Genomic DNA, 15,490 nt, shown 5'->3' on the forward strand with positions numbered 1-15,490 from the left:
GGGAACTTGGCTGAAAGTAGTTTTGGCTTTGCCCCGACGTTCCGGGATACAGAAAAGCAAAACAGGAATGCGGTAGGGTTCCCTTGTATCACCCGTTTCCCTGCCGAGATGTTGCAGGGCATATACGATTGGTTTTGAATACATGGCCTTTGGACCCAGACAGTGTTGCAACCTCGACAGGACTGCTGAAAAATCATTTGGGTCATGCAGGCAGAGGCCGAAACCAGGGATGCAAATTCGTGAAACCTGCTGTCTTCAGAGCCCTACTGAAAAGCAATCTGCTATAGGCAACAGGTCCCCTCAGGAATGTTCTTAAGCAGGGGTCGCCAACCCTTCTGAGCTTGTGGGCACCTTCGGAATTCTCACACAATGTGGTGGGCACAGCCCCAAAATGGCTGCCCCAAAATGGCTGTTGCGGGAGGTGGAGCCAGCCCCAAAATAGCTGCTATAGCATACCTTTGGTCACACAGTGAAGATCTTTGTGCTGTGGTGATAAAGGCTGCCAAAGCAGCATATTTAAAAATCTGCACAGCCAATCAAGTCTCCAACAGCCAATCCGAAGTCTTGCTGGGCAAAAGTCTCATCTGGGCCCGCCCACTTTCTAAAAACACTCGGGGGTGCCGGGAAAGGTGTCAGCAGGCACCACGTCTCCCCCGGACACGTCAGGGACCTCTGGTCTTACGTCATGTTCCCTCAGTATAAAGGGGTGGGGGGGAAATGAACATCCACGGGTGCAAGCACAGCAATTGACACATTAGCTGGCATGTGCAGTCTAGTCCGAACCTTTTCAGACTGCAGAAGAGCATCCTATTTTCCAATATTTTCCCTCATGCAAAGTCTCCCTGCATGTAGTAGACTAGCAACTCATGGAGAAGACGCTGCTAAACCCTTCTCTCCACTGTGCTTGCTATATTACATGCAGGAATGTTTTCCCTTTGGGAGGGGGAAGCGCTCAACAGTGTATGAGTACCTGCATGCTTATAGAGAGGCCCTGTAGAATTATTCCGAGTCAAGAATTCTGTGCAACGTGGCTAGCCCTCCCCCTTTTGTAATGCCTTCGGGAGTTAAGAATGGTCACAAGCATGCGGGAGCTTCAGGGCAACGCGGCAAACAGTCCTCGACATACCTCGGAAGAAGGCTGCGATACACCGCTTGGGTGAAAACAACTGTGATTTTCCAGCACAAAGCTGACACACTCCTGGCTCAGAGCACGCTGCTCGCACACTCGAGACATATAGCGATGGTGCCATGTGACTTAAATAGAAGGCAGCTTGGGCCAGACCCTAGCAGAGATGGCCCTTGCTTCGCTAGTCCCCGAGGTAAGGAGAGCTGAAACGAGAGACGCCCATCCAGTTCGAGAGGGACCAGCTTTGGCCCAGTGACAGATTGGCCCTCCGCCCTCCTTTGGCCCTCCGCCCTTCTCCCCACAGTTAAGCTCTGCAGATGTCCAAGAAAGCAGGCCAGGAAGCACCTGCTTTGCTCTGTTCTCTTATCTCTGCCTGCTGGAGGTGAAGAATGGACCAGAGTCAATTATGAGACAGGCTGATGAGAGAGAGAGGGAGGGAGGGAGGCAGAGGCTCAGGTGTTAGAAGAAAGTGGGCTGACTTCTTGGCTAGCAGACTTCAGTCGATTTCGGCTTGCCTGCAGATATTTCATTTGCAAACGGCACCGCCCCGAGAATCTGAGCCTAGAGCCAAGCCAAGGAGGGCTGTTGTCAACAAACCGGAGTCTCTTGGCCCTTTGGAAAGCAGAGGTGAGTCCCAGGGGCAACCGAGTTAACAGTGCAATCCTATGCAGGGTTACTCCAGTCTATTGTAATTGAAATTGTTCGGCTTAAATAGGAGTAAACCTGTTCGGGACTGCCCTAGGACGCTGCTAACCACACTGGACCAGATTATAGTGGTGGTGTGAAATCTAACCTCCCCTGAGCAGTTTCTGTGCAAACAAGTAAGCCAGAAGAGAAAACGGCTGCTGGTGTCTTCTGATTCGGGCCAGGTGTTGGGGCAAGGCCAAATTCCAGCCCCGGATATTTTATTATTTGCACAGCGCCATCAACATTCATGGGGCTTTACCAAATAAAAAAACCACAAGTCACATGAACGCATGAAACAGCCTTATACTGAATCAGACCTTTCGTCCATCAGAGTCAGTATTGTCTACCCAGACTGGCAGTGGCTCTCCAGGGCCTTAGGCAGAGGTCTTTCACATCACCCACTGCCAGATCTTTTAACTGGAGATGCCGGGGATTGAACCTGGGACCTTCCTGCATGCCAAGCGGATGCTCTGCCACTGAGCCACTGCCCCTGCCCCAAGGAGCATACCCCTCCAAATCCCCGCACAAAGAAATCTAGTGTTGCAGGGCAGTGGCTAGGATAGAACCCTTCTCTCCCCGATATCTATACCGCACTTGGGGGGTGGGGGAGTAGGGGATGGTGCAGCTGTTATTCAGGAAAGCATTTAAGCAAAGGTTCTTGGGCAAAGAATAGAGTCCAGAAACAACCCAGAGCTTATGATCTCTTGGTGCCAGAGAGCAGCACAACGTTTCTGCTTTTGCCGGATTTTGCAGAGATACACCCGATCATTCACTGAGCTATTCTGTGCAGGCACTTCCAATTCAATCCTGCCAAGCAATCAGCGGCTAAAGAACAGGAGAACACTGTTCTTCATACCGGCGGCGATGCCCCCTCACTAAAGTTTTAAAAGTGCCACTTGCACAGAGAGATTGGTGGGCTGTTGGGGCTCCTTTAGTGTCTGATTTGCAGATTAATCCAATGTCTCTCGGAGACAGCGGGTGTCAATCTCTTGGAAGATTAAAGACCAAAGGTTGACCCGTTCCTCGACCCCTGTCCCCCCCCCCTTTCAAATTGCCTCTCTAGGTTCTGGTCCAAATTCAAACAATCGAATGGACCCACACAATCTTCTGGCTCTCTCTCCAAACACACGGAAAAGGAAGTTTAAAGCACAACTATACCTGCCAGCTATAGGAAAGTAACATAATCCTGTACAGGAATGAAAAATGCACTTATTTTTTTAACCCTTAACTTCTGTAGCAATGACGATGCGTCAGACGGTGTGGAATCGAATCACTCTTTGGACTAACAGCAGAGCTCCCTCCGTTTCCTGATAATAGTCGTAATAATAAGACCGTTTGTGGGGGGCTGGATTTTTTTTTAATTATGACACATTCATCAAACTTGGGGAGACTTCCCCCTCCCCCCCAAAAAAACACAACCCCCTCCCTGTTGTGATAAGGCTCTTTTTCTTCCAAACTCTGAAAAAAGCATATCACCAATTTGGGGGAAGCAACTGCATTCAAACCGAAGCATGAACTACAACAAAATGTGGATATTGGACATCGGGAACCTCTTTAGGCACGCGGGCATTTTGCTCCAGAGCAGGAGGCTGCAGCGTTCGAACACATGCCCCCCCCTCCCCCGCCTAGTTCTTAGCAGGGAACAGCGAGGCGTTAATTTTGGTTAACAGAAAGACTCGGGGTTCCTGCGATACAAGGGGTTCTTCCCCATGGCTGCCCTCTTCCAGTTGCATGTCTTGTTTTATCGACGAGAACAATAACCCGGCCAGATCGCAGCGAATCGTAAAGATCCAATCCAACGGCTGCATCCTGAGATCCACCCCGCCCCCTTTTTGTTTTTTGGTTCTGCCTCGGGCACCCACCCGGGCACCCGCCCTTTGCTCTGGAACACATTGGGGCTCCGAGCCTCTGAGGGGGGGGGGGTCGGTGGGCAGAAGATGCCTGGTCCGGGGTGGGAGGATGGGGTGTGTTCCCAGTTTTAATTCAACTGTATTTAATTTGTTAAATAAAATTAAATATGGTTTTTAACCACCGGTGTGCATCTGCTAGCCCAGGGACTCTCGGCACGGAAGGTTTGGCCAGCGTCACCCCCAGCGGCTGCGGGAAGGTCAGGAGTAAAATTTTACAGAAGGGGTGGGAGGCGGGCAGGGCGGGGTACTGGGGGAAGAGGGGAACCCACGAAATACAGCCAGTTAAAAGCTCCCTGTGGGAAGACTGGGGGCGGGAGGGGGGAGGAGAGAGAAGAAAATCTTGTTCTAGCAAGAGGGGAACACGATATTCTCCAAAGAGGCATTGAGTTGTGCTTTTGAAGATCTTGAGCCTCTGGGAATCGGCACTGTTTGCATTGAGAAGAAACCCGGCGGCGGGGAGGGATGCTCGCTCGCTGTCGGGAGGGTTTTGAAGGAGCAGAAACAGAAGCCTCTGTGTGTATGTGTGTGCGAGAGAGGACACACCGTCCCTGATTCCTTTTCCATTCCTTTCCCCTTTTAAAACCCCAATAAAAAGCATTTAAAAAAAAGAATTAGCAACCTAATGTCAAAAATTACACAGGATTGTGCCCTACTTTCACCGCAAGCGTCATTTCAGGCTAGGAATTTGGAGGGAGGGAGGGAGGAAGGGGGGTGGGACGTGCCCTCAAGAAGCATCCCCTCTCCGTCAGGGTGACTTACAGCAGCTTCAGGGCTGACCCAGCTGAGCTGGTCCCCGAAACAGGATCCCTATCAGGCATTCCAGAATAAGTGAAAATGCTTGCCCCCTACGGGATGTACTCCCATACAGGATCCCGGACAGGATCATGAAATGCCCTAGGGATGTGTCAGATTTTGAATGGTCGCCTACATTAAAAAGGAAAAAAGCCTGTTTGACATGTATTTAAGAGAGAATGGTTCTCTCTGATAGGCTAGGAACATGCTCTCCCTGCTAGGCTAAGGACATGCAAGGAAGATTTTCTTTCCCCCCACGTGGGAAAAGCGTTCAAAACGAGGGAAATGCTCCCCCACCTTCCTCCCCCCCCCCCAGCATTTGTATAACACAACATTAAAATGGCTCCTTGAGGGCTTTCTGACCAGTAAAAAATCCCGCTGCTCGACTTGTTAGGATTAATGCAAAAATGTGGAAGTTACATTTCTACCCAACCGGATCGATTAAACAAACGAGGCACCTAAGAATGGAAGAAGAGATTTCCTTTCCTTCACAGTAAAGGTGGGTGCCGTTGTTCGAAAAGCACAGGACACCCCAGTTGGTCTATTGCACCAAATGTTCTTTTTCCCCCCCTCTCTTCCGGCTGCAAAAAACTCGGTGTCCGATTCACGCCCAGTTGGCTTGAGATGAGCTTCTTAAACCTGACGGATCTCTGATCGCCCCTCGCTCATCAGATCCACAGCACCGTTGCGACAGCCGAGGGAAGAGGACTCGCAGAAGCGGCGAGCTCTGCTAGAAAGGCTTTGGACTTCATCACCACTTCCAAGTATTCAGAGACGGCTGCTCAGGTTCACTGGCAAGAGGCATGTTCCGCATGTCCATCTGGCTTAGGAAGACCAGACCCTGCCAGCATCCAGATCCGGTGACCCCAAACTCAAACTCGTTTCCGAAGCATATCCACAAACAACACAGAACAGGAACCGATCGAGGGCCGGGGAGGGGGGCAGAGCAGTCGCGGAGGCTCTCTGCTCAGTCCACGTAGTGGGTCCTTCCTAAGAAAGGCAAGTCCACGGACTGGACTATCCGGCCTGCAACACGTTCTTCGAAAATCACAATCTGGAGGAGAAACGGGATGGAAAGGTATATGGTTAAAAAAAAAAAAAAAGACACACACCACAAAATGACAGAATGCATTTCTTTTCCTTGAACTGGTGTTCCAAAGAACAAACAGTCAAAGGCCAAGCTACACAGGAAACCTGGGCCCCGGGACCGGCCCCGGGACACACCACTATTTATTTTATATATTTATGTCTTATACCGCCTCTCCAGAAACCCGTGCAAGGCAGCAGACGATAGGAAGAAAAAGTAAAAATATATATTTTGGAAATGCAAATTTACACAATAGAACGATTCAATAAAAACAAGCCCTCCACAGCAATTAAAAAAAACCAAACACCTTCCAAGTCTATAATCACTAAACCAGTAATACTTCAACGGCACAAAACAATTTTAGGAGCATAAAGGCAGGTCACGAAAAACATCAACTGAGTGGGGAATACAGGCCAAAGATAATAAATCTAACAACAGCTAAATGCCTACATATATTTTAGCCGGGCACCTAAATGCTATAAGGGGAAGCGCCTGGTGGGCCTCAAGGGGGAGGGCATGCCAAAGAAAGGGAGCCACCACCGAGAATGCCCTGTCTCTGGTTCCCACTCATTTCTCCTCTGTGAGTGGAAACACAGGAAGCAAGGCTTGAGATGAAAACATTAACAGGCAAACAGGATAAAAAGCAGCTGGGGTGGGGAGAGAAGGTGAGTGAAATAGACTCTAAGGAAGGAGGGGATTTCCTCAGCTGACAAGGGCCTTCAGAACCAGTTTCAGCACTGGTGGTGGTGGGGGAGACAAGCCAAATATGGGCCTTCCTCCATTAACAGAGCCTTAGAGCAGCTCGGTGGGACCTTGTTTGATGGGGCATGGCACCCGTGGCTCCAATCCACGTTGACTCCGTCATCTGGTTTCCCACCGCAGCCAACCAGACAGTCGCCTCTGGGGAGACCACAGAACGAAACAGCGTACCCCTGCTGTTCGGATTATTTGAGCGAAACGAAACGAGACCTCTCGTGCACCTAAAAAAACTAGCCGGGATAAGGCAAAGGGAGAACCCTTCCCCGACGGGTTATCTTTGCAATGTGCGAAGAGCCGTTTGCGTCACGAAGGTGCACTGAAGCACGTGATCCTGCACCAGCGATCTGAGGTGCTTCGATTGAACAACAGCGGTGCCATTCAATTGTGCCCGTTGTGTTGCTCGGCTTGCCAGCTATGGCTGCAGTTTATGAGTTACTGAACACTCATTTACGAGCCGCTCAAGACTCGAGAATACTGTAGAGCAGTGATGGCGAACCTTTTAGAGACCGGGGTGGATCTCAGGATGCCCAAACTGCGACCCAAAACCCACTTATTTATCGCAAAGTGCCAACACGGCCATTTAACCTGAATACTGAGGTTTTACTTTAGAAAAAACAACTCATACATTAATTTAAGATGATCCAAACAAAGTAAGGAAAGCAATCCCAAATGCTTTCATTGACTTAAAATTATTTGGCAGAGAATTCCACACTTTAATGATGGTCTAGGCCTGGCTGGGGCGATGGCACGCGTGCCCACAGAGAGGGCTCTGAGTGCCACCTCTGGCACCCGTGCCATAGGTTCGCCACCACTGCTGTAGAGAGAAAGCTCAGATTGTGAAAGTGTCTCTTGAGAGGAAGTCAGGGATTGTGGTCCACCCAAAGAAATCCCCAGCACAAGGCCCTGACCTGGGTAGCCCAGGCAAGCCTTTAAAAAAAAAAAAAAAATTTATTAGATTTTGCAATAAAAAGACATTATCACCAACATACAACAAACACAAAACCCACCCCAATCCGATTTGCCATTCCATTTCCACAACACCTTAACCAGTTTCATCTTTTATCACTGATCTCCAATTCATCAGCAACAAATAAACCCATAAATCTATATTTGTTTTATAATTCTAAATAAAGTATGTACACTATAAACTTCCATCCTGTCGGAGTCCTTCTTTTTCTCTAAAGTTCCGGCTTACTGTTTACCAGAGTTAGTGTCACTCTGCAGTTTAGTTGAGTCCCATATAATTCTACTTCATGATCTCCAAAAACTTTCCAGATTCAACTCATCTTTACTAGGAATCCCTAGCTAATTTAGAGCTTTAGCATTCTACCACCCACATATATACTAGCTGCATTAATCTATTTATGCTTTCCAAACTTCAGACAAAAAATAACTCATATTCACTTTGCACAAATAAAACTATATCCTCTGCCTGTCCATTCACTAGTAGTCAGACTATAAAACGGATTATATACATCCAATATATTAAAACAATCTTATTTTCTCTATGTTGGTTTTTATTTTGCATTTCTTTTCTGCATTGATTGTCTGCATTTTCATTCATATGCCGGTGATCTCTGTATTCTTTGTCCTTTTCTGGTTTTTGTGTGACCCCATTCAAGGTTTTTTTTAAATCACAGCCTTTCTCTTTCCTTAGCCCTTTTTTTATTTTACTTTTCCTTTTCTTCTTCCCTTCTTTCTTACTCTGCTCGTTTGGTGAGCCAACTTTCTTGACTTGTCTCTCTTTCAGTCCTGCTTTAGCTACTTTGTATGCAATTTCTTCTGACCTAATCTGTGAGTCCTGTTTAGATGGCTCTGTCTCTTTAAGAACAGAAAGGCAGCCTTGTTGCTCGCTCTCTTGTTTAGTCCGTTGTAATTCATTCCTTTCCAGACTTTCTTTTGATTGAATAATTACACTCGTGTCATTGTCAGGAGCGCATTTCAAAGTCTCAAAAATGTTATCCCATATTCGATCAAGCGCATTATTTAGTTCCACTTGCAATGTTTTTTGGAAATTGGCAGAGCTGAGCTCGCATATTATTGCCTCCCGGACCGCATTGCAAACGGAGGTCGCCATTTTCCAAAACCTCACGTCCACTAACTCCAGGTGTTATCAATTCAGTGAATAAGCAGTAATCAAACAAAGCATCTTTCCAAAGTTTTTTTTTTTTTTTAATCCGTATTTAGTCTCTAATAATTCCAACAGGCATTAGTTCTTACCCCAAGGTCTCTCTCGTCACGTTGCCTATAATCTTCCTGGCCGCTTTTCTTCTTTTCGATGGGGAAAAAAGATCCTCAATAACACGAAGAGGGGTATTCCGTAATAGGATCGGTTCAGTTGAGTGAAAGTATCCTTCGGGGGGTTTGTGAAAGTGAAAAAAGACAAAAAAAAACTCGAGCTCAACCCAAGAGAGTGAATTTAAAATTACGGCTGGTCGCTGCTGGGAGGGAACACGGCAACCATGTTCCCTATCTCTGCGCCGCTCTTGTTTCGGGGCAAACCGGTTCACCCCCCGTCCTTGCCAGGGACACGGGGGGGGGCAGTCAAGCCTCATACTCTTCGTCTCCCTCCAGGAGACCAAGCGGAGCCGTCCCGAACCTCGGGGGGCTCCGTAAGAGCGGTCGTGAGTCGGGCGTCCCCAGGAGCTGCCTGGAGACGCGACCGTAGCACAGCGCCGCACCGCCGGAAGTCCCCAGGCAAGCCTGATCTCGTCAGATCCCGGAAGCTAAGCAGGGTCGACTGTGGTTAGTACTTGGATGGGAGACTTCCTTGGAATACAAAGTTGGGAGGACAGAGGCGGTCTTTATTCAGCTACCTCTCTGAATACCCTCCAAGCCCCCAGTAGGGGTCAGTCACCAGAGATCAACATGACTTCCAGGTGCAGACACAGACACAAAATACAAAAAAATACCCCCCCCCCAAAAAAAAAGGAAGAAGAAGAAATCCCCAGAACACTGTCAGCTGCCATGGTGCCAAAAACCTGGCATAATGAAGGCTCAGCTATCTGTGTAAGAAGTTCCCTTATACCACAAACCAATGGGCCATCTGGCTTGGTTCTCTCTGCTCTTAGGGAAGGTGGCTCTCCAGGGTCTCAGGCAGGGAAAGGTTTTCCTCCACGTTATTTATAACTTGATGGCACCTGGGTTTTGGCCACTGTGTGAGTGTTGGAATGGATGGGCCATTGGCCTGATCCAACATGGATTCTCTTATGATCCACTGATACCCCAGAGAGCACTTCGATCGGGGGCTCAACATTGAGTGGTGATTCCAGGCCCCAGGGAGGCCAGGCTTGTGGCAACCAGGGCCGGGGTCTTTTCAGTGGCAGCTCCATGCATATCAGTTGTCTCCTAGTTTCCATCCATTGTTGAATAAGAACAGCAATGTATACAATACTTCAGTGTTTATATGTAGCCTAATTCTGCAAGCAATCAACAGTTTCTGTGCGGAGTTAAAGTTGCAATGGAAGACGGGCCATCTAGGTGGAAGGAAGCTCAAGCTCAGATGAAGACCTTCGAAACGACTGGATAGTCCGGAAAATTCCATCAGCTCAACTTAATGAACTCAACTTTATGTTTTGGACCTCTCTTCCACTTGTATTCTTGTATTTTTGTATTCTATTGTTAAAATTGTTGGCAATATAGGACCGTTTTTGCATTATTTAGCCCATGCATACGGCTTTTTTTCACTTGTTCTCTGGATATTATGAGCCGTGATTCTCTAGCGCTGTTGTGTTTCAGCCAGGCCCGTAGCCAGGATTTTTTAATTCGGGGGGCCTTTACATAAGTCAGGGGGCACCCGCACACACCCCTGTACCCACCCCCAAGGGAGCGCCTGGGCTGGATGGGAAGCCAGGGGGCCTTGGCGGTAAGTCAGGGGGCCAGGCCCCGAGATGCCCCACTGTAGCTACAGACCTGGTTTCAGCTGACACAAAGAAGGGGAAGATCTTCATAATCCGTGACTGACCTCATTGTCTCCTTGGTGTAGCCATGTCTTTGGGAGGTAGAGTGTTTCTTGAGGGCCGATTTTCCAGTAGCGACCGAGGTTCTGTCCGTTGACGAACACAACTCCCTTTTCCCAACCCTGAAAAACAGACAAGGGGTAGAGCTTCAGCGAGACAGTAAGTAGGCCCGCCGCTACATCTCAGCACTCCAATATGGCCACCCTTTTTGTTTGGTTGACAGGTTAGCCTCCATCGCCCAGACAATCCAGGGAGATGGCGGAGAGTGAGGTTGCCACATCTATGTATCTATTTCTGAAGTGTGCTCCCCATCTTTGGATAGCTAAATCTGCAGATTGGGGCCAGGTTCAAAGAAAGATCCGACATCTTTTAAAAAATACACTGGTGGGGGAGGCCAAAAGGGAGAGGTGTTAGGCTGGCAGATTAAAGGGAGGGGGAGATTGATGGAGAAGGGGTGTGGGGGCAAAAGAGATAGGGAGCAGGCAGACAGATAACGGGAGGGGGGAAGAAAGAGGGCAGAGACTGACAGAGAAGGAGAGGGGGAGAAAGAAAGGTGAGGAAGACTGACAGAGGTGGAGGGGATGAGAAAGGGGGGGGAGATTGATGGGGAGGGGGGAGAAAGGAAGGAAGCAAAGGGGGGGGGAAGGGATGCACCCTCCCTGCAAGTTTCTTGTGGGTGCCCACTTGTACTTCTCTAATTCTGCCCATGTTCAACAATTTTGCCAAGTTATGCTGTAGTGGTGCCCACAGCGTAAGAGTGCCGTGACCCGGAACACCCTCTCCGTGCCTGCTTTCCCGCTCCCAGTGCCAGAATAAAAATAAACATCTTCATTGCAGGTAAGTGTCCTGAGCAGGCAGCAGGCTTGAAATCCACATCAACAGATTTTCACCCACACACCCCTCAAAAAGAACACACAGGGAAAATGTCGCACAGTCTGTTACAAATGATGAGAAGCGCATGTGCGACTGGAACAGTGAACGAGATCTGCCTTAGTTCACTGCCTATTCTTTTCTTTTTTTAAAATGATGGGTAATTAAGCCATCTTCAGTGCTCATGAGACAGCATGACAATTTAGGTCCGCATCAGCCAGGGCTTTTTGGGGGGCAATACAGTTGAACATGGTCAGAACTCTCAAGAGGGCAATGAAGTTTTCAATCTGTATACTGAAAACGCATGAGTTTTTAAACATTTCCAAAATGATTTTGTCAAAGAGGCTCTGGAACTCTGTTCCGGCGTGTTCCCCCAGGAAAAAAGCCCTGCGTATCACACACATACACTCTGGTGGATACATTTCCTGACCAAGCAACAGCAGAGTATGGGAAAACAGGCACAGATGTAAGGGAACATGTTTTTGAACATCCCCAGTCGGGATGGATAACCGCACTCTTTTTGCGAAGAAGCTCGTAACTGAAGACAGGATGCAGCCTTGGTCTGATAACCACGCTCACCAACAAAACCCTTGACCCCGCAACGTTATTTCACCTCAGATCTCTGCACGATAACCAAAGGCTTACCTCGAGCTTCAGGAAAGTGTCTTGAGGCATATATTGTATTTGTAGGGTTCCTCGGAAGAAAGCGGGGCCCTCCACACTGTCAGGGACTGGGCTCCAAGAGGTGGACCCTCGAAGGCTGTGTGAGGGAAAGAAACAGCTGAGGAAACAGACGCGGCAGCTCCCTCAGGTCGGTCAGTAGTCATTCTGAGAACCACTCCGGTGGGGAGACTCAAGCACTGTCACACAACCTCTACACCTCCCCTCGGCCTTCACCCGTCTATTTTGGCAGAAATGAGTAAGAGTCCAGTAGCACCTTAAAAAGGTAAAGGTTACCTTGCTCGAAAGCCAGTCGAGTCCGACTCTAGGGTTGCGGTGCTCATCTCCGTTTCAAAGCCGAAGAGCCAGCGCTGTCCGAAGACATTTCCGTGGTCATGTGGCCGGCATGACTAAACGCCAAGGCGCACGGAACGCTGTTACCTTCCCACCGAAGTGGTACCTATTTATCTACTTGCAATTTCTTGCTTTCGAACTGCTAGGTGGGCAGGAGCTGGAACTAGAGATGGGAGCTCACTCCGTCATGCGGCAACTCGGGTCTTGAACTGCTGAACTACTGACCTTCCACAGCCTGCAGTTCAGCGTCTTAACCACTTGAGCCACCGTAGTTTAAAGACTAACAAAATTTGTGGCAGGGAAGGAGCTTTCGTGAGTCATTGCTCACTTCTTCAGATACGTTTGATACTTCTTCGCTCAAAGAGTGATTATTTATTGATCGATTTGATTTATACCCCGCCCTCCCCACACGCAGGCTCAGGGAGGCTTACACTGTTCAATACAACAACAATTAACACCTGGAATTCCCTGCCACAGGAGGTGGTGGCAGCTACAAGCATGGACAGCTTCAAGAGGGAATTGGAGAAACAGATGGAGCAGAGGTCCATCAGGGGCCATTAGCCACAAGGTATAGATAGGAACTCTCAGGCTGGGGCAAGTGATGCTCTGTATTCTTGGTGCTGGGGGGAGGCAACAGTGGGAGGGCTTCTAGTGTCCTGGCCCCACTGGTGGACCTCCTGATGGCACCTGGTATTTCTGGCCACTGTGTGACACAGAGTGTTGGACTGGATGGGCCATTGGCCTGATCCAACACTGGCTTCTCTTATGTTCTTATTCTCCACCCCGTCGCATTCCCCAACTGCTACCTCCAGATCCTCAGGGTCCCATCCAGGAAGAAAAATGCCCATTAGAAGGGGACCGTGGGAACTTCGGCGATAGCCCAACACTGCCGTTCAGGTGACAAGCCGGGAGTCCTTAAGGAGAGGCTCCGACCAGCATTGCTAGATCTGAGAAGGCAGTGCAAGACGGCGGTGTTCCTTCGGAGGGCCGGAAAGCGTCACTTCACATTTAATCTAATCCGTCTCAGTTCTCCGGGGCTGTGTACAGTTCCTTATTCAAAGTCTGCCTACACGCCCAGAGGCGACTGATATGTAACTGACTCCGGGGCTCTAATTCAGCGAAGGGCTTCCTCTTGCACACACGGAGGATGTGATGGGGAAACGGGAAACACTGCCGGAGGAAGGATCGCTGGCTCAGCGGAACCGGGGCTCCCCGGCGACGCAAACAGGGTTTCAATTGTGAACGCATCGCCGAGCGACGCTTTGAAGGCTGGAGAGGAACACGGCAGGGCCTTAGGCGGCCTGCCAAGGCCTTTGCCTGCCCCACAAAACCCCGGGAAGAACGTCAAACTTCTTTTAAGAGGAGCTGTTCCCCAGGATTAACCGCTTGCCTCTTCATAAAAGCGGGTTTATTGTTCTTTCCTTTAACGTTTTAGTTAGGCAACACAAGTTGCTAAGGACGACACCGGGTTTGGCGCAAGCCGGCTTAGCAGAACTAGTGAAGAGCCTCCGTCTGTTTTCTTGATGAAAGTTTAACTCTACCCAATTACATTTCCACCCCGTGCTTCCCCGAGCTTTGCGGCTCCCTAAAACGGCTGTGTTTGCTCCTACCCCCTGCACAAACGGTCTGCCCAGTGAGGAGCCATTCGCCGCACCTGGAGAACTGGACTCTAGTCCACTAAAGCTTATACGGGACACCTTTGGTGCCAGCCTCGGAGGTTAGAAGCCTGGGAGTGCTCAAGCTCAAGTCCGTCCATTTCACGCCGGGTCTTCCTCTTTTCCGGCTGCCTTCGACTTCTCCTAGCATTACTGTCTTTTCTCAGTGAGCTCCCAAATTCTGGGCTACCACTACAGAGACACAGCACTGGAAACTTATGGTGGGGTTTTTTTTCGGGGGGGGGGGGCATTGTTGTAGTAACATAAGAAAATAAAAACACAAGAGAAGCCAATGTTGGATCAGGCCAATGGTCTATCCAGTCCAACACTGTGTCACACAGTGGCCAGAAAAACAAGGGGCCATCAGGAGGTCAAAGCAATGGTCTTCCCAGTAGTCATGTATGGCTGCGAGAGTTGGACCATAAGGAAGGCCGAGCGCCGAAGAATAGATTCTTTTGAACTATGGTGCTGGAGAAGACTGGAGAGTCCCTTGGACTGCAAGAAGATCAAATCAGTCAATGCTAAAAGAAATCAACCCTGACTGTTCCCTGGAAGGCCAGATAATGAAACTGAAGCTCAAATACTTTGGCCACCAAATGAGAAGGGAGCACTCACTGGGGAAGACCCTGATGCTGGGAAAGATTGAAGGTCAAAGAAGACGGGGACGGCAAAGGATGAGATGGTTAGACAGTGTCATCGATGCAACGAACATGAAATTGAGCCAACTTCAGAGGACGGCGGATGACAGGAAGGCCTGGCGTTTTCTGGTCCATGGAGTCGCAAAGAGTCGGACTCGACTGTGCGACTGAACAACAACAAATCAGGAGGTCCAGCAGTGTGGCCAGGACACTAGAAGCCCTCCCACTGTTGACCCCCCCCCCCCCCAAGCACCAAGAATACAGAGCATCACTTGCCCCAGACTGAGAGTTCCTATCTATACCTTGTGGCTAATAGCCACTGATGGACCTCTGCTCCATAGGCTTATCTAATTCCCTCTTGAAGCCACCCATGCTTATAGCTGCCACCACCTCCTGTGGCAGTAAATTCGATGTGCTAATCACTCTTGGGTGAAGACGTACTTCCTTTTATCTGTTCTAACCAGACTGCTCAGCAGTTCCATTGAACCCCAACGAGTTCTTGTATTGTGAGAAAGGAAGAAAAGTACCTCTTTCTCTACCAGCTCTATCGCATGCATGATCTTGTAAACCTCGATCATGTCACCCCTCGGCCGAAATTTCTTGACTTCTCCTAGCATTACTGTCTTTTCCCAGGAAGCTCCCAAATTCTGGGCTAGCACTGCAGAGTCAGGCTTCCTTTCAGAGGCACAGCACTGGAAACTTATGATGTTTTTTTTGGGGGGGCATTGTTGTTGTGACACTTGCTTTATTTACAAATATATGACAGGGACGCAGGTAAAGGCAAAGAGGCACTCCTCCAAGGTGGCAGAAGGACCACCCCACGTCGGATTCCAAGAAAGAGAGTAAGAGACAGCATGCCCTGGGGCATTTCAGCCAAATTCACAGATCTCTGTACGCTTCTCTCTGGATCGGATCTACGGTGGGGCGATTGGGGGCTCCGCCCCCTTCCATAAAGGGCCAGCCCCCATCATTAAAGGGCCTCCCGCTTCTTCC

General features: G+C 49.2%; 1 protein-coding gene across 1 annotated transcript in view; it reads right to left on the bottom strand.

Moving 5' to 3' along the window:
• Window positions 1–3,158: 3,158 nt before the first annotated feature.
• GLB1L2 (galactosidase beta 1 like 2) overlaps window positions 3,159–15,490 on the bottom strand; it is a 116,138-nt gene continuing 103,806 nt past the window's right edge. Inside the window, exons 17-19 of the mRNA XM_015418895.1 lie at window positions 11,836–11,950; window positions 10,326–10,442; window positions 3,159–5,569 (exon numbers count right to left, since the gene is read on the bottom strand). Of these exons, the coding sequence (XP_015274381.1) occupies window positions 5,483–5,569; window positions 10,326–10,442; window positions 11,836–11,950 (319 nt within the window). The 3' untranslated portion in view covers window positions 3,159–5,482. The remainder of the gene's footprint in view (window positions 5,570–10,325; window positions 10,443–11,835; window positions 11,951–15,490) is intronic.

Source organism: Gekko japonicus, unplaced genomic scaffold (assembly GCF_001447785.1).
Source record: "Gekko japonicus isolate JY-2015 unplaced genomic scaffold, Gekko_japonicus_V1.1 scaffold2061, whole genome shotgun sequence".
In the NCBI taxonomy this organism is placed as follows: Eukaryota; Metazoa; Chordata; class Lepidosauria; order Squamata; family Gekkonidae; genus Gekko; species Gekko japonicus.